The sequence below is a fragment of the Nyctereutes procyonoides genome, unplaced genomic scaffold, assembly GCF_905146905.1.
Source record: "Nyctereutes procyonoides isolate TBG_1078 unplaced genomic scaffold, NYPRO_anot_genome, whole genome shotgun sequence".
NCBI lineage: Eukaryota > Metazoa > Chordata > Mammalia > Carnivora > Canidae > Nyctereutes > Nyctereutes procyonoides.
This window is the reverse complement of record NW_026575051.1, coordinates 58,738,997-58,762,871: the sequence shown is the minus strand read 5'-3', so window position 1 is coordinate 58,762,871 and position 23,875 is coordinate 58,738,997. Positions and strand designations below refer to the sequence as shown.

The 23,875-nt window shown below is 34.6% G+C and overlaps 1 protein-coding gene across 2 annotated transcripts in view; it reads left to right on the top strand.

The window, feature by feature from the left end:
• Positions 1–23,875, top strand: part of ASCC3 (activating signal cointegrator 1 complex subunit 3) — a 349,769-nt gene that overhangs the window by 193,995 nt on the left and 131,899 nt on the right. For both annotated transcript variants that reach the window (XM_055329663.1, XM_055329664.1), the window contains exons 15-17: positions 14,680–14,871; positions 15,170–15,394; positions 20,881–21,000. In XM_055329663.1, coding sequence (XP_055185638.1) covers positions 14,680–14,871; positions 15,170–15,394; positions 20,881–21,000 — 537 coding nt within the window. The remainder of the gene's footprint in view (positions 1–14,679; positions 14,872–15,169; positions 15,395–20,880; positions 21,001–23,875) is intronic.

Below are 23,875 nucleotides of genomic sequence, written 5' to 3'. Positions count from 1 at the left end.
TTAAAGACTAAAACTGACAATGTCTATTTCTAAAGATGATTTGAGGATTTAGTACATTTCTAAGTTTCCTGTGGCAATGAATGGTTCAGTCCTTTAAAAAAAAAAAAAACATTTTGGTAATATATGTTAAGAGCCACGAGGAGCTTCCAGATCCTTTGGCCATGAAATTCTAAACCTGTAAATCTTTCCAAGGACAGATGAAAAAGAAAAGGAAAATACACGAACACATTGTAATGGAAAAAAATGCAGCATAAGTATCCAACAGCAGGGGAATTTTTAAAAGTATGAACAGGAATTCAATTAAATATTATATACCTAGTGAGAACAATTATTATAAAGTATATAATAAGACGTCCAGTTCTAAATTACCTGTCAGTTTTAATTCAATTGATCAAATTTCTTGTGCCACAGAAAATAAGTAGCAAAACAAGGTGGAGTTTCTCTGTCTTTAAGACACAGGAAATATTGCAGAGGAGTTAGGAATACATAATAAGGAAAGCAAAATATGATAAATAACATAGAGAAGCATAAACACTTCAAGGAGGAAAAGTAGATTAATTCAAACCAGTGATCTTGTATCTCAATCTGCAGCAATAAGGGTAAAGGGCACTCCAAGGAAAGAAGAAAGGGAACATAAGCAAAGGAAACCACAGGATATATTTGGACAATGAGAGTATTCCCTTTTCACTGGAGTATGTGATGCACGAAGGGCTTGGCATATATATTTTGGTCAGTATATTGAGGACCTTAAATCATAAGCTTAAGCACTTGGACTTTATATGCAGTAAGGAGTTATTGAAGACTGTGGAAGAGACAAGTTATATGACTAGAATTCAGGTGCAGATAAGTAGGACTCATTTTCCTCCATGCAGGGGGAAATCCCATGGTTCAGGTGTTCATTTCAGTCTAATGGATGACTGACTTTGAGTAAAGGAGACTCTTCCTAAGGGACATGGAAAGTGACATTGGAACCTTATTCTTACTACTTTTGTTATTACCTTTAAGTAAATTTTGATTACAGCAATTTTTATTCTTCTGCTTAAAGATGTATTTTAGAAGCATAAAGTAAAATTTTTTACAACAAATGTATATATATCTTGTTAAGGAACCATGCCGTTTTGGAAACTGTTAATTGGAATATTGTTCTCTCATATGAAAATACTTTAGTAGGAGAAGAACTCTAAAGACATATAGATTAAATAAGTAAGGTTATTAAATCCTTAGAGATACAGAGATTTATACTAATAAAATTTAAAGATCAAAATCCCATTTCACAATATGATTTTTTTACTGTTATTTTGGCTTTTATGGCCAAATGGAAATAATAGATATAAAGAATGCAATTTTAGACGAGATTTCCCTTTTGTTAATTAAGGTGCTCTCTCTGGAATGCTAAATTATTTCTATGTAATTGGGTTACAGTAATATTAGGGTAACCTATGTGGAAACCAAGACCATCTTTCAAGGGTTTTAAACACGGACAAAGCACCTGGTACTTCCTTTCTTTTAAGTTACAGCAAATAATTAGCACAGCCAGAATCACATATAAAAATTGGCTATGGGGAGTTAGGTTATTCTGTGTCATTGTGAATTGATTATATACCTATAAGCCTCAGTTTTTAGTGATGGTTACTCGGTGAATATTTACTGAATGTAAGCTAGTTTCTGGTCACTGTGGTAGATCAATAGATACCAAGCTAGGAAACTCTGCTGTCAGCCTGTTTACAGTGGATTGAAGAAGACTATCATATCAGTTAGGATTCAGTAAAAGAAACAAACCACTCTAGGTCCATTTAAAATAAAAAAGAATCTTGTACAAGAAATTAGGTACTTCCTAATGTTGATAAGATTGGAGAAGTAGAAGTTAGGGGCTACCATTAAAACTATTGAATTTAAGACCCAGCTACTATGATGGCGATCTAGCAGTTGCCAAACCACAGCTGCTAATATACATGTCTTTTCAATACTCAGGAACACACTGGAAAACTAAGTTTTGAATATGTGATACATCTGTTAAAATCTTCAACTGTCATTTCTCCCATATCTTGTTTACCAGCAAAATACAATAGCAGGAAGATGGTTTTCTGTTAACTTCCACCATCCAGATCTTATACAAGTGCATCTGATTAGCAGAATTGATTTTTGCCTCCAGGACCCTGCTTACAAAAAAATCTGGGAAATACAGTTTTTACCTTCTGACCCATGCAATACAGGAAGGCTCATAGAAGGATCTGGGAGTTGGGTGCTGATTAATACTCTTTGCTTTAATTGAGGAAGAAAAAGTACTTGCCCCTTCACTCTTATGGAACTTACGTTCTAGAAGGACTGTGTAATTAATCAACTAATTAAATAATTTAATTGCATTTGTAATAAATAATAAAGAGGGACAGAATTGCTAGGGGAAAATAAAATTAGGGGATCTGATTTAGACTGATGGTGTTAGAGAAGTCTTGGCTAAGAAAGTACAGTTGAAGCTGAGATTTGAAGGTTAGATCACAAAGCAAAGAACAGCAGAAGAGTATTCTAGCAAAAGGCTCTGACATCAGAAAAGCAATAGCACATTGAAGGAAGTAGATAAAAGTCAAAGTGACTAAAACATAGAGGTGCCTGGGTAGCTCAGTTGATTAAACATCTGACTCTTGTTTTCTGCTCAGGTCATGATCTCAGGGTGTGAAATTAGGCTCTGTGCTCAGCAGGGAGTCTGATTCAAGATTTTTTTCTCCCTCTGCCCCTACCCCTCCCTATATGTGTAAACATTCTCTCTCTCTTAAATAAATAGATATTTTTTAAAAGATGACTGAAACAGAAAATGATAAGGAGTTGCAAATGGTATCTTTGTGGCATAAGATGAATCTAATGTTATAGACAAAAATCAGATCATGAGGACCTTTGTATATCATGTTACATATCTGGTGTTTTATCTTTTTTTTAACCCCCACACCCCTCTGGTGTTTTATCTTAAAAGCAATGGATTGTTATTAGAGAAGTTGGGGAAGGAGGGTGGCACCATCATCAAATTGTATTTATAAATAAGATCACTTTACATCCAGGCAAAGCAAGAGTATTGGGAAGACCATTTGAAGATGTGGTCTTCATTAGAAGGAAGACCTTAGATTAGAGGAATATTTGAGAAATAAAATTGCTAGGGACTTGATGGTTAATAAGATATGGAAGATTGAGGAAGAGATCTAGAAGTTTTCTAGCTTCTAAAAATGTCTGGTTTACATTGTCGAGTATGTCGAGTATTTATGAAGGAAAAGGATAGAGAAGGATTACTTTAGAGGGAAGGTGTGGATCTTGGATTCTATATGGATATGCTGAGTTTTGATGCCTGTGATACTTAGAGAACTAGAGTAAGCATTGGATAGATATATGAATCTAATATATCAGAAGCAGTCTCTTTTGGAGTAGGAAAACTGTGGGAGTGGATGTGAGTGATAAAAGAGCACAGAACCTTGGAGCGCCTGCGTGGCTTACCGTTGAGCTTTTGACTCTTGATTTCAGTTCAGGTCATGATCTCAGGGTCTTAGGATCATGCCCTGTTCAGGCTCCTCACCAATGGGGAGCCTGCTTCAGGATTCTCTCTCTCCCTCTGCCCCCACTCCTGCATGTGCTCACGCTCTCTCTCCCTAAAATAAGTAACTAAATCTTTAAAAAACAAAAAAGAGCACAGGACCCATTTTGAGGAATTCTGATATTAGATAGAGAAGGATGAGCCAACAAAGCACCTTCCAAGGCATTGTTCTAAACCCAAAGGCGTATACTGTCATAGAGGCAAGGAAAGAGTGTTTCAAAGAGAATGAAGTGATCATCTATACAGAGTACTACTGTGAGTAGTCAAGTAATATAAGGACTGCAAACAATTCATTGTATTTAACAAAATGCAATACTGGTGACTTTGGAGTTTTTTAAAAAAAAAAAAGAATTTATTTATTCATGAGAGACACAGAGAGAGTGACAGAGACATAGACAGAGGGAGAAGTTGGCTTCCCACAGGGAGCCCAATGTGGGACTTGATCCTGCGACCTGGGATCACGCCCTGAGCCAAAAGGCAGATGCTCAACTGCTAAGCTACCCAGGCATCCCTAGAGCTTTCTTTAATTCACTTAGTGAAGAGCAAAAAATAGATTGTCATCTAATGAATGCAGAAATAGAAAATTCAAGTATGGACATTGATTTTGAGAAGTTAATTTATATACAACTGAAAAAGGGATGATATCTAGGAAATACGAAGTAGTACCTAGAAAGATAGACATATTCTTTGCAAAGTGGAAGTAGCATGTTTGTATTTTATGGGAGCTGTTCAAGAGAGAATGAGAAGGGATTGCAATTGATTAGCTATTCATATAGAAAAGAAAAGGAACCACAGATAATATAAGAGTCCTGAGAAGTCAAGAGATATGGGATCCAAAGAACAAGTATATTTTCCTTATATAGGAGTTAGTGTACTTCTGTTAAAACAGAAGGGAAAAATTTTTTAAATGGGTTCTGATGCAAATAGGTTTTAGGTTTACAGCAGGAAGATGAGGGTTCCTGCCCTCGTCTTTTGTATTTTCTTTATGAAGTCAATATTAAGGTCATCTTAGAATCAAGGGTAATAATGTAGTTAGAAGTTTGTAGAGGAAAAATATAGACCTATTATAGACCTTGTGAGACATGTGAAAATAAATTGACTCCAAAGACATTGTATAATCACTGTCTGGTGTTAAGGGCTTGTTAAGATTGTGATCATGGATTTAGAGTGGTTTAAGTTGCACCTGTATATATTTTTTCTTAAACGTTAGTCACCTTAGGTTTTCCAAGTTTAGCATTTTTCCAGTCAGATATGACAAAAGGGCAAATAAGTTTAAGAATAGTGGGAGTGTGATTAAAATGTTGAGCTCTGCTTTCTAAGCTGGAGAAAGAGCAAGAGGAAAGTCTGGGTAAGAGGAATAGAAGCAGATGCTGCTGATGAATAGAAAAGTAGAGGAATTGTGATCTCGAAGTGTCATTGATGATAAAGAATAGACTTAGAAAAATTGATTGGGCAAGCTTGAAATATACAAAGCTTTGATCAAAAATTGAGATGTTTGTCTAGTGATTTTGGAAGTGGTACAGTTGTGAGTTGATGACAAAGCCTAGAAATAATAATTGATGTAGCTGAAGTGGGACAGAGGAGATGTCACTGGAAAGGAGGGTGTCAAGGAACTGAAGAGTGAGTGTTTTGGGTGTCCACATGGAAAATACTGTCACCTAGGATGATGGCAGGAATGGGATGGAGAGAAAGACTAGGAGCCATAGGTGTCAAGTCTTCATCGGATAAGATTAAATGACAGGTGGCATAGATTGACTAGGCCTTAAAAGAGCAAGAGTTTTTATTTTAAAAAATGAGTACATAATTGACTGGAAATGGTGATGAGGAGAAGAGATATCGTCTCTTGGGCAGCCCTGGTGGCTCAGCGGTTTAGCGCCGCCTTCAGCCCAGGGCATGTTCCTGAAGACCTGGGATTGAGTCCCATGTCATGCTCCCTACATGAGCCTGTTTCTCCCTCTCCCTGTGTCTCTGCCTCTCTCTCTCTCTCTGTGTCTCCCATAAATAAATAAATAAATAAAGTTTATTAAAAAGAGAGAGAGAGAGAGATCGTCTCTCACCACTTGAGAGGGCTGGATGGGAGGCAGAGTCCATAGACAGTCAGGTTTCGGCTAAGGTGAGGTAATAGAAGATGATATAGTTTGCTGATCACTGCGTGGCAGTTCAGAGAGGAGAGCAAGGAATTCCTATCCTAAGGTGTAGAAGTAATAGAGAAGGTAAGGAACTGAGTCAAGAACAAAGAAATAGAGAAGCCCGGGTGGCTCAGAGGTTTAGTGCCACCTTCAGCCCAGGGCCTAATCCTGGAGACCCAGGATCAAGTCCTGCGTCGGGCTCCCAACATGGAGCCTGCTTCTCCCTTTGCCTGTGTCTCTGCATCTCTCTGCCTCTCTCTCTCTCTCTCTCTCTCTCTCTCTCTGTGTGTGTCTCTCAAATAAATTAATTAATTAATTAATAAATAATCTTAAAAAAAAAGAGCAAAGAAATACCAAATATTTGGGAGATGTTTGTAAAATAGAGAAATTGGTTTCCCATTAACTGTTCCTATGCCAGGTATCAGAATCTGAAACTAAGGCCCTAAAATTTTTAACGTGATCCTCAGAAATTCTGATTATAGTTTTAGTGAGTTGATCTAGTGAATATATGACTAATGGACCTTATCCTGAGAACAGGAGTGGGAGAGATTATGTATTTCCTTCTGACAGCCTCATGGAGGACCAAGTATTACATGACTTGGTATAGATGTCAGTAGAACCAATTTTAGATGTCTCCAAGAATAATGCTTAAAGTGGAGCAAGAACTTTGAAGGAGAGAGATGGGTGAGGGAAAATTGCATATTATATTCCTTAGATCTCTAAACTCCTTTGTCAAAAGAGAAGCCAGGTACTGTTTTATGTTCCTAAGTAAGCAGGTCCACTTTCTTTTGTTGATTATCTTTATAAACATTGAAGGATAAAAATAGCACTTACCAAGATAAGAATTTTACAGTATTTTTTTCTGCCATTAATAATGCATTCTCACTAATGATTGTGAGAATGAATGGCATCACTTGGAAGAAGATATTTGCTTCCTGGTTAAATTTTAGTTTTTCTAAGGGTAGTTAAGTTGTTCCTTCTTAATGGATTTGATATCATCCACATTAAAGCATATCTTATCAAGACAAATAACCTCAGAAGGCTTACAAACATCACTGTAAATTAGTTACGCAATTTTGTCATGCTTTTTCATCAAGAGCTTGCCTCTAAACTGAAGTTCTTATGTTGCTTCTGTATATTTTTGGTCTTATTGGAAAAAAAAAACAAATCTGTTTTCCTTTAATAACCTCAATTGCTTGTTGTTAGTGTTTTTTTTTTTAATTATGTTTCTAATTCCTGTATTTGTGTTAATTTGAATGTCACCTTTGGGAATTGGTGACATTTTAATTTTACTCATTTTTAAAAGTACTCACACTGACTTCCAGTCTCATGGGTAAGACAAAGATATGTAAGGTCATGGAAGGAAGCCATGCATGCTTTCACTGAGGGAAAAGATTTTGTACACTCTGTGCGCTAATAGATTATCTTAGCAGTTGTTCATTCCATTCTAATTTTACTGACAATAGAGCCCTTTATAGGAAGTTCACTTGTGAAAAGTAGAAATATAAAGTCAGAGAAAACCAAACTCAAACAATTCTTAAACGAGGCACCTGACTTCCTTTACCTTTTCACAGTTCGTGCTCTTTTGTGCCATATTTCCATGTGCAGAAACACTTATCCAGTTAATATGGTATTAGGTCTCGAATGGCTTCCTTGGAGAATCCGGTGCTCCATTTAGAGAATGTGAACGAGATGAATCCTATTTCTGCAGCTATTCAGAGGATAGTAAAGCCTGATCCAGGTAGTGCTCATCCTGTAAAGCCAGTTGGAAAAGCAGTGATTGTTTTTGATACTTCAGAAAACATCTTATAATAAACAGGTTAAGCTCTATAACTCGTGGTCTTAACCATCTCTTCTCCATTAATTTCTCTAAAAGAAATTCCTCTTAAAAAGCCTTTGTTTGTAAGGAAAGATTTTATGCAATGACCCATTATGTGTATTTGCATGTATGTTTTAGTGTAAGCAGATTTGATCATGTTATACACACTTTCATGTCTCTTGTAGCAATACATAGTGAAAATGTTTCCAAATCAGCACAGAAGATCTGATTCATTCTTATAACAACTTCATAGTATGGCATAATGTGCACACTATCTTAATTCATTTACCCAGTCCTATCTTTATGGACACTTTTGTTGTTTCCAATTATTTTTTACTGTAAACAGTGCTGTAGCAAACATTCTTGCTCATACTCTTGGCAGTTGCAGTGATGTCTATTGGGATAATCCCTAGCAGTGGAATTTATACATCAACATGGTGCAGGCATTTAAAATTTTGGCAAACAGTTTCAAATTGACCACTAGGGAGATGGTTGCAATTTACATTTCCTTAAGCAGCAACTTTCTCCCACATGACTTTACTGTGGACAGCATCAAGTTTTTGAGTTTAAAAAAAATGATACTTCATTATTATTTTGACTGGCATTTCTTTAATTTTAAATAAAGCTGAGCATCTTCCATATTGACCACTTAAATTCCTTTTTTTTTTTTTGTAATTTGCTTATTTGTACCTAGGATCTATTGTATGTATATTAAATTGTATGCACTGTCATATGTGTTAGACATTTTCTTCCTAGTTAACTTTTGGGTTTTATTTGTTCATAAATATTTTTACCTTGTAGAAATTTTTTATCAACTTACTTATAGTCTTTGAGCTTTTTTCTTGCTTATAAAGGCCATACCTATTTTATCCATAATTTCCTCCAGCCCTTTTAACTTTCATTCCATTTTTATTATTAAATCTTTGTTCTATCTGGAATTTATTCCATATAGGAATGGACCCATTACCTTTTTCTGAATAATCCCTGTTTCTTTCATTGATTTTAAATTTTAATATAACACAGAATTCTCGTATTTGCCTGAGTCAATTTCAGGACTTTCTTTTCTGTTTTCTTGATCTTCTCTGGTATCCAACTGTTTTCTTATTGTTACTATAATATCTTTAGTACCTGGGCTATAGTCATCCTGATTATTTGTCAATTTTAGATTTTTTCCTGAATAAATATGCAGGTTTACTTTTCAGGATGAACTTGAGTAAAACCTCATATTCATGTTTTAGTTGAGTTAATGCCTTAAGTTAGTGGGAATTGGCATTGTTACCAAGACAAGTTATCTCATCTCAAAATCAAAGCTTGTCATTTCATTTATTGAATATGTTCATATAAATAGAAGTATAATGCCCTTGAATTCTAAGGTTAAATTGTACTTAGTTGTGGTGTATTATTTTAATGCATTGATGAATTCTGTTTTCTAAAGTTCTTTACCGCTTAGATTGATATACATAAGGGAGATTTCTCTGTTTTATTCTGTTTTCTGCTGCTTTATCAGATTTTAATGTCAGTGTTATTCCACTGCTTCTGTAAGATTAATTTTGAGGCTTTCCTTCCATTTCTATGCCCTAGGGACTTTTAATAGTATTAGAATTAATTTGTCTTTAAAAGTTTGAAAGTCCAGATGTTTGATAAGTTTTAAATTTTCTTTCATTGCTTTTATTATTTTACAACTTTCTATCACTTGTAGGATAAATGTTATAATGTATTTCCTTAAGACCATCCATCCCAGTTTTTTAAATGGTATGGATTGATTTTACAAAGTACTCTTTTCTGATTGTTTTAAACTGTGATATATTTCTGAACATTTGCTTTTTTTTACATGACAAATTTTGTGTCTTTGTACTTTTGCTGTTGTGCTTGTGTACAACTGTCTATCTTCTTTTACTTAAAGTGTAGACAGTAAATATTTTAAGCCTGTGGAAATATGTCTGTCACAGATAGATAATATGTAAACAAATTAATATAGCTATGTTCAGATAAAACTTTATGTACAAAACAGACATTTGGCACATAGTTTGCCAACTCCTGTTCTTGCCAGCAATAGCCATTGGTGATTTTTATTTTTTCTTTCAAAATAAGATTTTAAAAAAAAAATAAGATTTTTTGTGTTTGCTTACCCATTTCACAAATTTTAAATCATTAGATTCTATTTTAACTTTATTAGAATATCTACTTTTTCTTTGTTTTTCTTTGGTTTTGTTATACTTTCATTTTTCTAACTCTTGATTAGATATTAATTTACTTATTATATTCTTATTTAGTTAAATATTTCAGGTATGATATTTTCTGAGAGCATTGAGTTTACTGTGTCCTATAAGTTTGATGTGTGGTGTTTTCATTCGTTTTCAGACTTATGCAATTTTAGTTTTTATTTTTTCCTTTGTTGTTTAAGAAAGTCAAGATATGGGCAGCCCGGGTGGCTCAGCAGTTTAGCGCCGCCTTAGGCCCAGGGTGTGATCTTGGAGACCCAGGATCGAGTCCCACGTCGGATTCCTGGCATGGAGCCTGCTTCTCCCTCTGCCTGTGTCTCTGCCTCTCTTTCTTTCTTTGTGCCTCTCATGGATAAATAATATCTTTTAAAAAAAAGAAAGAAAGAAAGTCAAGATAGGGTCATCTGGGTGGTTCAGTGGTTGAGCGTCTGCCTTTGGCTCAGGGCGTGATCCCAGAGTTCGAGGACTGAGTCCCAGGTCGGGCTCCCTGCATGGAGCCTGCTGCTCTCTTTCTGCATCTCTCTCTCTCTCTCTCTCTCTCTCTCCTCACTCTCTCTGTCTTTCTCTGTGTCTCTCATGAATAAATAAATAAAATCTTGAAAAAAAAAGTGAAGATAAGAAAGATACATATATAAATTTACAGCTATGTGTTGGAGTCATTAATTATTCTGTTCAAATGTTTTATACCTGATTCAATACTTGGTCACATCTCTCTCTACCAAATGCTACACTAGAGTAATAAACCTTACTGATCACCCTTAGCTCTCTCCTGCTCAGAAACCTTGAGTGGTTTTCTACTTTATTCAAAATAAAAGCCAAAATCTTTATAATGGGTGTCCTTAAACTCATGTTACAGACTGAATCTTCTTTCCACCTTCCAAGGCATAAGCATTGGCTCTCCTGATCCTACTTTTCCTATCACATATTTAATGCATCAAAGTATGCATGAATAAACTAGAAACAGCCCTAATTCTTTCCTTCCTTTCTACCTCCCTTCCTAGGCAGTCACCCAATCTTCCTTACTGTATAGTCTGCTCTCACCCTGACTTTATGTAGTATCTCTATTTCCTGTCTCCATCTTCTCATTGGAACTGTTCATAGCTCCATCTCCTCTCATCTCCATCTTCTCGTCCTTAGCACAACTGTGAAGTCACCTCTCTAAAACAACATATCTGGTACTGTTTAAGAACTTTCCTTGGCCCTTTTCCTCCTGTGCTTGGGACCATATAAAGCCTGACCGAGTCCTCCTTTCCAGCATTATTTTCTTGCATTCACCGAATACCTTCTGAACATAATGTGCTTCAGACACACAGTATTCTTTGCTAGTTCTGGCTTTTGTACTTGTTTATCCTGCTGCATACTGTACCACATGTAGCAGTGTATCACTTGTCTTTCAAGATACATTTCACATTTTCTGTAAAGATTTCTTTGATGGAACTAGCAGATCATTGATTCATTCATTCCAGAAATGGGCAGTAAGTACTAGCTGTGCAAGTGCTAGTGGGACAAACACAAACCACAATGTCATTCCTCCCCTCATTTCAGCTTTGTCCATTTACTTCTGTTAGAAACATACCATGTTTTATAGAAATCACTTGTGTATGGGTCTTTCTTTCCATTCTGCAGATTACTCAAAGCTCAAATTTTGTCTTCAATTTCTTTGTATTTCTAGGATCTAGTACATGATAAACAGCTGTTTTGTATTTAAATTACCCTCTCTTTGGCCCTTTACAGTGCCTTTTTTTTTGTCACTGTCATGTTTTATAAATTTGTTAGATACATTTCTTAGGAGTGCAAATAATTTAGTACAATAATTAAGTTGTATAGCACTAAATAGAATCATATGGTCAAATTATACAGTTGTACTATATACATAGATGGATAAAAATAATCACTCCAGGTATCTTCCTGTAAGAAACTATAGTCCTTAAACTTTTGTGTATATCAGAATAACTTGAGGAGCTGATTAGAAATGTATATCCAAGAACATGAAAAGATGTTTCACATCAGTAGTCTATATTAGGAAAATGTAGATAAAACCACAGTGGGATAACACTACATATCTCTTACAATAGCTAAAATAAAAAATAATGACAGTCTCAAAAGCAGACAAGCATGGGAGGTAATTGGAATTCTAATATATTGGTGATGAAAATGCATATAGTACAACCACTCTGAAAATGGTTTGGCAATTTTGGTAAAAATAAGCATATATATTTTACCAGATGATCCAGCAATCACATTCCTGGTAATTACTTTAGAGGAATTAAAATATATTCTCTTACATACATGCACACACACACACACACATACAGAAACTTCATGTGGAGATCCATAGAGACACTCTATTCATAATTACCCAAAGTGGAAACAACTCAAACATCCTTCAGTGGGTGATTGGATTCACAAAATATCCATCCATACCATAGAATTCTAGTCAGCAATAAAAAGGAATGAACTATCAGTACAACTTAGATGAATCTCAGAGGTATCAAACTGGGTAAAAGAAACTAGCCTCAAAATTTATTTATTTAAAAAAAATAGTTTTGTTCAATTCTATAACATTCTTGAAGTCATGAAACCATGAGGATGGAGAACAGATCATTGGTTGCCAGGGGCTGTGAGTGGGAAGGTTTAACTATAAAGGAATAACATGAGGAAATTTTAGGGTAAAAGAACTGTCTTGTATCCTGATTATGGTGATCATTACACAAATTGAACATATGTTAAAATTCATAGAACCATATACACAAAAAGGAAAAACTAAATTTTTTCTGTATGATTTTTAAAATAGGATTTATAAAAGCACATATCTCCAGGCCTGATTCCCAAGGATTCTAGTTTATTTGTTCTATGAGCAACTCAAATTTATTTTAGAATTGCTGTCACTTCAAATCTCTACTGAACCAATTAAAAAGCAATGGCACAATATATTAGCAAGAATGGAGACAAAGGAGAAGTTACCCCTGTTGCCTCTAACAGGCTGACCACACTGCACAAAAATAAAACAAGAATATATTCTTCATGAAACTTGGAAAAGAAAGTCTTTTTGGTCTATGTGTATTTTGTTCAGGACCCTAAAAGGCTTAGAATGTGTTTAAGTTGTTATTTACCTGGATGGCCACTAGATGGAGTGGTTTGTTAATGTATTTCGGTTTCATATATGCAGCAGATTTCACGGAGGGCTGTTTTCTTACATCATTTCTTTAGTTAATTGTTATTAACTTAGAAGTTTAAATTCTTGGGATCCCTGGTTAGTGCCTGCCTTTGGCCCAGGGCGCGATCCTGGAGACCCGGGATCGAATCCCACATCAGGCTCCCGGTGCATAGAGCCTGCTTCTCCCTCTGCCTATGTCTCTGCCTCTCTCTCTCTCTCACTGTGTGCCTATCATAAATAAATAAAATAAAATAAAAATTAAAAAAAAAAGAAGTTTAAATTCTTTTAAGATTTTATTCATTCATTCATGAGATACATGGAGAGAGAGGCAGAGATGTAGACAGAGGGAGACAGACTTGATCCCAGCACCCCGGGATCACAACCTGAACCAAAGGCAGACGCTCAACCTCTAAGCCATCAAGGTGCCCAGAAATTTAAAATTTTAAGTGAGTTTAGGGGTAGTTAATATGACAAAATCTATAGTAGGACCCGAGGCCCCTGAAATCCCGCTCCCTGCCAGTGTAGTGCTCCTTACAAAAGAACTATGGAAAACTCTTTAAAAAGAAACTGTGAAAATGTTGATAATAAAAGTTTTAGAACAATAGCAAGCAAACACAGGACATGATGCCCAAATAGGAGCTTTTTTTTAAATATAGACTTTATAAAGATTTATTTATTTATTTGAGAGAGAGAGAACACACACATGAGCAGGGGGAAGGCAGAGGGAGAAGGAGAGAGAATCTCAAGCAGACTCCTCACTGAGCACAGACACACTGTGGGGCTCAATGGATCCCACACCAGGAGATCATAACCTTAGCCAAAATCAAGTGTTGGATGTTTAACTGACTGAGCCACCCAGGTGCCCCCAAATAGGAGCTTTGATTACATAAACATTTCATTATGTTAATCTAAAGGCTAATTTTGCAGAGACATTTTCTCCATTTTTATTGAGTCTTAGTGAATTTTTTAAATATTATGCTTATATGAATTACAGATATGTGGATCAAATCCCACCTCTGAGCTCAGACCAGCTGAAAGAACAGACACCAAAAGTGAAGTTAGTATATTCAGGGCATTGTAAAGGTGAGAAACTAAGATGGGTGATCAGTGCCTGTCAAAAATTACCAAGAACACACCTCTCAGTGAACACAGTTGGGTTTATTGGGTCATTGCAATGAGGAAGAGTACATGCACTGGAAAATCAGGCCATCTCAGCAAGTTAGGGGAAAAGTCTTCTAGGGAGTAGGTCGTGTATAGAAAATATAAAGACCCTGGTGAAGTGGATGTGGATTTATCAAAAAGGGACTTAGAGAAAATTTCAACCCTAGTTGCTGGCGTTGGTTCATGAGGTTAGGGGATAAGAATAATTTCTGTAGACTCTTGCACTGTAAGAACTATGGCTTTTACTCCGAATGAGTTGGGAAAACATAAGTTTCTTTTTTTTTTTTATTTATGCTTTTTTTAATAGAGTATTTTTGATTTTGGAAGGATAGGAAACAGGTAATAATGATTGATTGCAAGGCTTAGTGAAAGAGAGATTTACTTTTAACTTCATTTCTCTTGGATTTTATGTCATGTTGGGGATTTCCTATGTTTTTAGATAAAATATTGTTTTTAACAATTCTATACAGAACATTATATACTAAGACTTAGCAAGATCTTAAAACACTTAATTGTATGCTTTCTTTGATAAAGTCCTTGACTAAAAAAATGCTAAATAACAATTACTTGTAAATTCTAAGTAATGCTTCTTTATGTCTTATTGATATCTACTCCAGGTGCAGAAGTCAAGAAATAAACAAGTGCGAGAATTGTTTCCAGATGGTTTTAGTATTCATCATGCGGGAATGCTTCGGCAGGACAGAAATTTGGTTGAAAACTTGTTTTCTAATGGTCATATCAAAGTTCTGGTCTGTACAGCTACATTAGCCTGGGGTGTCAATCTTCCTGCTCATGCTGTTATTATTAAGGTAATAACTTATATTACATAGATTTGTGTGTCTTAAAACTGTGGATTGGTTTGTTTAGAAAAATACTGCTATTTGGCTATTTCATTGGATTCAAATTTTATTCATATAAGGCCAGAATTATTTTCTCCAAAAAAATCTAGTTTATATTGTGAAAATTTAACTCTATCACAGATGATGAAAGGATTAGTTAAAGTACACTTTTGAGATCTTGCCATATTTGCCTAATTTCAGTGTTCAGCTCATCAGGATTATATTTGTGTGTGTTTATGTAAATTCTTATTAACTTTTCCTCATCTAGGGAACACAAATATATGCTGCAAAAAGAGGCTCCTTTGTTGATCTTGGAATTTTAGATGTCATGCAGATATTTGGTCGAGCTGGAAGACCACAATTTGACAGATTTGGGGAAGGAATCATCATAACAACACATGACAAACTCAGCCATTACCTCACTTTGCTCACTCAACAAAACCCAATTGAGAGTCAGTTTCTGGAAAGCCTTGCAGATAACCTAAATGCAGAGGTAAGATCCAGTGAACAAAAGATTGGAATAGAGTCATCAGTTGAAAAACTGACCAAGTAAATATAAGGTTGAATAGATTGTATTCTGTAGTATTCAGGAATATAGCTTATGCCATCACATGGTCATGAGGCACAACAGACTAACAATATTGTCGGTTAATTCAAAACAGTATAGGATGCAAGTGATAACCAACAGTACTATTTGCTAAGAGTGTACTTTTAAACTGTGGGGTTTTGTTACAGGCCAGAAATCTAGCCAAAGCTATACAAACTAGAAAAACAGAAATAGTAGTAACACCTGCTATATTTGTTTGTACTTCTATAGTTTTTATAACGTTTATAAAGCCCTTTTATGTTAGGTCATTTGATTAACCTTGTTTTATGGAATAGAATTGCTTAAATTGAGCTACATTATTACAGTTTGTTTCATGTGTGTATATGCATTTAGTGTTAAGATTTAAATAGCAGACTCTGGAAGTCTAGGTATCATATTAACTGGTAAAGAGAATAAACATTCTTAATTTAAGAGTCTGTGTGTCAAACATTCAAATGAAGTTTCCCTGTTTTCATGATATTTTTAATTATTGCCCTGGCATTCAACACTTTCCTACTTCTCTATCCTTGCTTATCTTTAAAATGGACTCAAATAATTTTTTTAAGTAGATGGGATATAGATGAATAAATGAAGTAAATGTTAAATAGACAAATTAAATGAAGAAATGCAACATTTGCAATCAAATATTACTTGTTGTGTACAAGTCCTGTATCAGTTACTTCTTAAAGAGCTTGGAAAATTTCCCTTATATTCTGTTCATTATTTACAACTCTTTAGAGGATCCAGAGCACATTCACTATGCAGTCTCCTCTGTTAAGGAGCAGATTGTCCAAACAGGGAGTAAAAGCTACAAAAACACAGTGCAATAATGTTGGAAAGTGATAATTTCTGTAGAAGGAGTCAACAGAATGAGAAAATACTTTTGGTCACAGGCTATTAGGAAAGGCTTGGTTCATGAAGATGGCAAAAGTTGATCTGGGATCAGAAGACTAGGGGTTTGGAAGATTAGAAGTTAGAAGTCATGAAGGATGCTGATCTCTAGGAGAATAATTACAAGAAAATAAAAAATATTGGAAGTAAATTTTGACTCTAAAGAAAATGTTATTGTAGCTCAATTTCAATCCCCACCAGCTGCTGTGATTGCATGGTTTAAATAGCTAGGTCCTGGGTCAACAGTATCTCTGAAAGCATAATCTATTGTATAGATCTATTCTACAGTCTTTAAAAAAGAGTTCATTTCCTTAACAATGAAACTATTTGGTCAAGCCCTGAAAAATTAAAAATAGATTATAGTCCATAGATTTACCTCATATTCATAAAGTACTTATTAGGTACATCATTTTCAGAAATGTCAACTAACTATAACCATAATTCTGTTTAATGCCATAAAAGGCATTTAAATAATGAAATAGATACCTTGAAATTTTTAGCTCATATAGTGAAGTACAGACCATTGCTAAAACTTTTTTCTCATATTTTGGTCTACTTGGAATAGCTACCAAATAAAGTATATTTTCTTGTTAAGGAAACAAACTCCCTTAAATTATAGTTGAATATGAAATTAAATTTGATAATCTGTGGAAATCAAGTGTGAAATTAGTTTATAAAATGAATGTGTGCTGTGTTCTTAAGGTAATGGAATTTTAAGTCTTTAGACTCCCCAAATCTTTGCAAAACTGTTCAGTGGCAGTAATCAACGTAAAGGTTATGTTAGATTAGGAATATTGCCTCTGCCAATATCTTTTATAACATGAATATCTATTCTGACCATTAGTTTAGAAGAACTGAAGAAAATATTATGTTAAATAATACAAACATTTTATGAGACAAATTTGCTGATTGATACCTAATGGGGCTGATTCTCTAATGCTAACGCCAAAAGGTCGCAAGTCTCAACCCTGTAATAAAGCCACTTAATTTTTCACTGAGAGAAACACTGAGGCATGTTTGAGGCTTATTAAATTGTCTTTAGCAGACATTACTGGGTACCTACTCTGTATTAGGCCTCTGTAGTATCTACTTTATTTTTTCTAATTTATTTATTCATGCGAGACACAGATAGAGAGGCAGAGACCTAGGCAGAGGGAGAAGCAGGCTTGTTGCATGGAGCGTGATGTGGAACTCAATCCCAGAACTCTGGGATCATACCCTGAGCTGAAGGCAGATGCTCAGCCACTGAGCCACCCAGGCGTCCCTGTAGTATATACTTTAAAATATGTTAATTTTTTGGTAACCGTACACATATGCAATATGAAATCTTTTTTATCTCTGCAGGACATAGTATAATCACCTTGTCCTTGGATTTAAGGCTTCCATAGTCTGACCAGCATTCCCAATGCTTTTCCTGCTTACTCTCCAACACATGTCATCTGCCCCAAAACAGACTCTCCTTCTACTCACTTTACCTATAAAGTCCCAATTTTCCCATTTATGAAATAGGGACAATCTCATTGGACTGTTGTGAAAATTTACTAAGCGCCTGTGCCAAGCTGGTATTTAGTAAATGATTTGTATCACTTACCGTTGTCTCATGGTCCCTTGATACTCAGTCCTACTTATGCTTACTGCCAGCTTGCAAATCCTAGCTGAATAAATACATGAATGTTTTTCTCACATATTTACTAAAGGATACATACACATTAATGATTATTATATTTATTTCATTTTTAGATTATTTTAACCAGTTTAAGAAAACAAACACACAAGAAAGCAATTAAGACAACCTTAAAGACTCAAGTTTAAACACATAAATTAGGTACAAAGTGATACTTTTAGTGTTACTTCTAAATTACCAAATTTCGGGGCAACCCCGGTGGCTCAGCAGTTTAGCACCGCCTTCAGTCCAGAGCATGATCCTGGAGACCCCGGATCGAGTCCCACGTCGGGCTCCCTGCATGGAGCCTGCTTCTCCCTCTGCCTGTGTCTCTGCCTCTCTGTGTGTCTCTCATGAATAAATAAATAAAATCTTAAAATAAATAAATAACCAAATTTCGGGTGAATTTGTTTTTCTGCTTAACAGAACATAAAACTCTACTGTATATTCAATGGCACTTTTATAAGTTTCTTATGTTAGGTATTTTTAAGTAAAATAATTTTTGAATATGTATTACATGCTAGGTGCTGTGGATGGTAGTTTCATGTGCATCATCTTAATTAATTACGTGTGTCTCACCTACATGACTAGACAACTTTTTGAGACCAAGGATCATGCTCTATTTACTCCCATATCCATTGTGCTTTACATAATACTGACTTGTACTGACTTACTATATGATTATTGAGATGAATGGCTGTATGGCAAAGAGATTTGAAAAATTCCTGTTTTTATTATAAAAAGCTCCTGTACTACATAGCCACTAGGTGACAGCAGATATTTACAAGTAAATTTTTGTCTTTGTCACTAGGTGGCATTCAAAGATTAATCTAGAAAAATGATGTAGTCTGGAATTTACGTCCATTTTTCAGGGTAGTCTGTTTCTTTGGGTGAACATTTAGAAGACTTGAATGACGTGGTCTACTCTCTGATAGCCACTTCCTCCTTTCCTTTATTTTATCATTAATAGCAGTGGGTACTTATTAATGTTAATTTACTGAATTTGATTTTGAAAATAATAGCAAGCTGTTTCATCCTTTATAAAATTTTCTACTCTTAGCAGTCATGTGATACTATTTTAAAATATCTATAGCATAAAGGAATCCACACAGCTTTTGCTGTCAAATAATAGAATCACAAATGGGAGGTACTCTCAGATTTTTAGCTATATCATTGAACTAGTTTCATTTACTTCAACAAGCTGGTAAATGTTTTACCTGTCTCATTGTTAAATATTTGGGGAGTGTGGCACAACTCCCTTATTAGTTATATTTTAGTCTTAATATGAAGAATATCATTTTGTAGAAAATTTTACAGTTCATATTTTAGGAAATGTATATATTTACCTATATTAAGGATAACTTAGTCATATGTAAGAAGATTATGAAGATCTAATTGACATAGGACCTTGTGTAAATTTAAAGTTTACAATGAGATGGTTTGATATATGTACATATGGTGTAATATTTACCACAATGAAGTTAGTAAACATATTCACTTCACATAATAACCATTTTGCTGTTATTGTTTTCATGAGAACATTGTAGCTCTGCTCTCATAGCAAATTTCAGGTATACAATGCAGTATTATTAACTGTAGTTATGATGTGCATTACATACCCCCAACTTATTCATTTTAGAACTGAAAGTTTATACCTTTGACCAACATCTCTCCATTTCCTCCACCCCTCAACTCCTGGCAACCACCATTCTACTCTTGTTTCTATGACTTCAATGTTTTTAGAATCTGTGTATAAGTGAAACCCTATAGTGTTTGTCTTTCTCTGACTTATTTTTTTTTAAGATTTTATTTATTTATTCATGCAAGACACAGAGAAAGAGGCAGAGACACAGGCAGAGGGATAAGCAGACTCACTGCAGGGAGCCCGACATCAGGGGACTCCAGGATCATGTCCTGGGCCGAAGGAGGCGCTAAACCGCTGAGCCACACAGGCTGCCCTCTCTGACTTATTTTAAGTTAGTGTAAATTTAAAGTGAATTAAGCAGAACCTGCCTTATCATTTTTTACTGCAGTCATTTCTCTTTTGTAATAACTAATAGTATGATATAATAGTAGAATGATATTTCTGTACTGCTAAAGCTCATTTTCGTGAGCATCCACATTTATTTCACAAAAATTAGTTATACAGAATTAAAAATTATAGGAATAAATCAAACATAAAAGTTTTATTTTCTTTAATATTCAGTGCTAAAATGAAAGAGTTAGTTTTCCTTTTTTTCTCCTAATATGTAATAGTTTAGGTAGAACGCATCTCTCCTTTGATTAAATATTAAGAAATTTGATTTTTTTTTCAGCCAGATGTACTGGGAAAAATTATACAACTATGAAGTCTCACAACTTGCATGAATTTTTAAATTAAGGAACACTAAGTAAATGATCACCTATAGATGTAGTGGCTAAGGAAATATATTTTTAAGAAAGCTTTTCATTGCATTTTAGTTTTAATACCACTTTCTGAGAATTCCTTTCTCTTTATTACACAGCTTTTCTATGCCATTATTGTGTTTTTAAACTAAATCTTTCAATGCTATGTGTAGTGAAACTCTGTTTATAGAGGAAAAATAGTCAAATGGCATAATATGGAGTAGATTCAGTTTTGGAACATAGCCTCTCCAATGTACTATTCTCAATTAAATGAGGCAGGACTGATGTTTAACTAACTGGAGAAGTGTCATGTGCAGTAATTGTACTTAACTTTCTTTTAAATACAGTATAATGAGGTATTTTAACTTAACTTTTGACAAAATAGCCTTTGATGTAATGTTTGTATCCAACTTTAATGCGTTAGTTTAATTTTTGTTATATTTTTGCTTTGCAGATTGCTCTGGGAACAGTGACTAATGTGGAGGAAGCAGTGAAGTGGATAAGTTACACTTACCTTTATGTACGGATGAGAGCAAATCCATTAGTTTATGGGATCAGTCACAAGGCTTATCAGGTAGAAAACTCATCTATTAAAAAGAAAATCAAACCTTCTTTTTTGGTTCTGTAATATTTTTATGATACGAGGATAAATATTTGCTACTTCTGCATCATCTGAACAGAATTAGGCACCTGGAAGAAAAACAGAAAGCTTTAGTCTTTTTTAGGAAACACAAAGGAAAATTAAATTTGCTGCCTGTAATTATTTCACTTTATTTATGTCTCTTTTCCCACTGATACTAAAAAGTTAATCTTTATTTTATTATGAATATATTATTCAGGTACATTTCCATTTGATATTAATATTTTTAAAAAACTAAGTTTTTAAAAACTGTAATGAATTAGGTTTTAAAGTAAACCAGACGTGAGGAAAATTATAGATCCCTTTTAATAATAACTTATGTCTTAGGAAGTATGTTCCTCTTATCACATCCTTTATAAGCACTTATTCCTAAATTAAAAGATGGTGTTAATGAGTATTAGCAGTATCCGCAGGCTGGCCACCCCCCAGGTTGGGCTGGTTGAGTATCTTTTCGAAAGGCTCACTCTCAAGCATGACTAGGAGCCTCTGGAGACCAGCAGCTTTTGAGGGGCTCCTCTGGCACCCCCACGCCCACCCCCCAGTGCCTGGGCTTGTGCCTGAACCTTTTTCCCTGTAGCCACTAGGCAGGTTTTTAACCAACCTGGACCAGATGGAGACAATAAAGCTTTTTGCAGCAAAAAAAAAAGTTGGGAGGTGTGGATTAATTCCGCTGAGCATGGTAACAAAATCAAATGTATGTTGTCCCACCTCTTCCTCTGCACGCTCAAGTTGTGTGGTCCACGTGGCTTACAGACCCTCTGAGATCTTGTCTTTTCTTTAGAACTCTGCTTTATACAATGAAAATGCTTCCTAATTACAGATAAAATCAGTTGTCTAATGAAAACATTATTTCACCATTGTCATATAGATATTCACTACTGTTAAGTCAAAATAGCAAAGTTGAATTAAACTCAGAATTAGTTTTCCTCCATTTACTATCCACCTAGCTTCTGTATATATTCCATTGTATCATCAAAGGACTCGACAATCTTTTTTGTCATTTTTCTTTTTCCTGTGCTATAGATTTGGCCATGGAAAAATGGAAACTTGAAGGCTCAGGAGGAAAAAAAGTCATCTTGTTACAAATTTGGGCTCATGAAAATAGTGACATTGTGAAAGTATTCTGATGGGGTAGAAGAAGGCAGAGAACAACATATATGTTTATGGGCTAAGCCATTGCAAATCTTGGGTCAAAATAAACACATCAATTGATTTTTTTAAGTACTAGATTAGTATCAGAAGTCATTTTTGTATGATTTTGTAGTATAAAGAGGTTTCTTTTTCTTTTTTTTTTTTTAATTGTATTTATTCATGACAGAAACAGAGAGAGAGGCAGAGACACAGGCAGAGGGAGAAGCAGGCTCCATTCAGGGAGCCCAACATGGGATTCGATCCCAGGTTTCCACTGCTAAACCGCTGAGCCACCTGGGCTGCCCTTTTTTTCCCTTTTGAGATGGTTTTATTCTCTTTAGAATTCAGAGACTCTTGTTTTTTTAATTTTCTCTTTTACTTACATATTTATATTTTATTAGTAGGAATTTATAGCCATAAAACTCATGTGAACTAATACAAATTATGTTATCCATCATATTAATGGTTTAGAACATGTAATGAATAAATGGTTTTATACAATAAACTTGATATATACAGTACATCGTTTATAGCAAATATTTAAGACTTTTGTATTTGCTAATGGTTTTTTATTCCATCATCCCTACATTTGACTTTCCTTTGCCTCATTTTTCTGGTTTTTACGTTTATTTTAGCTATATTTGGTGTATGAATAAGCTACCATCAAAGTCTGAGAATGAATTATAGGAGTATTAATTCATTAATTGATTTCTAAAGAATTTTTATACTCCCCTCCCTTTCCTTTAAATGTCATATTTATTCCTCATGACTAGAGCATGACCTTTAGGACTTGGTGTATATGCCTGTATACATGTATACATGCACACACGTGTTCACACATCACAATATTTAAGAATTTTTGTTAATATCTTGTGTTAAATGTCCTTTCTATATAGAAAGAGGCTATTAAATAATAATTTCCAAACTATTCAAATAATTCTTATCAACTTCATCTTACTCTTTGCTTCTATTATTATTATTATGGACAAAGTGGTTCTTTCTATCAGCAGTTATGAAAACTGCTAGAACACTAAAGTCTTACTCTTGAAAGGATAATTATGCATTTATTTGTTTATATCTTTACTTTAATGGAGGAAATCATCCTCACTGTAAGTTCTCTAAATAATTGATGAAGTAGAAATATGGCTTGATATTTTAAAATCCCTATTTTAGTGTTGGACGGAGAAGACAGATTGTTTTACTAATATCTGATTTCTGATCTTTATATTCTTAAAGATTATAAGACCGTTTAAGAATTTCAGATTCTAAAATATTACCTAAAGATAACATAAAATTAATAATCTTCATGAATTTTTAAGGCTTACTTTATTTAACAGATTAAAATATTTTCTAATTATGATCTAAATTTATAAAAATGTACTTCTTTAAAAATTATAATTTTGGGATCCCTGGGTGGCGCAGCGGTTTGGCGCCTGCCTTTGGCCCAGGGCGCGATCCTGGAGACCCCGGATCGAATCCCACGTCGGGCTCCCGGTGCATGGAGCCTGCTTCTCCCTCTGCCTATGTCTCTGCCTCTTTCTCTCTGTCTGTGTGACTATCATAAAATAAATAAAAATTAAAAAAAAAAGAAAAAAAAATTATAATTTTATCCTAACTAAAGCATCAACAGAAAATTTTAATTTTCATATATACATATATATTTGTAAATGATGACTCT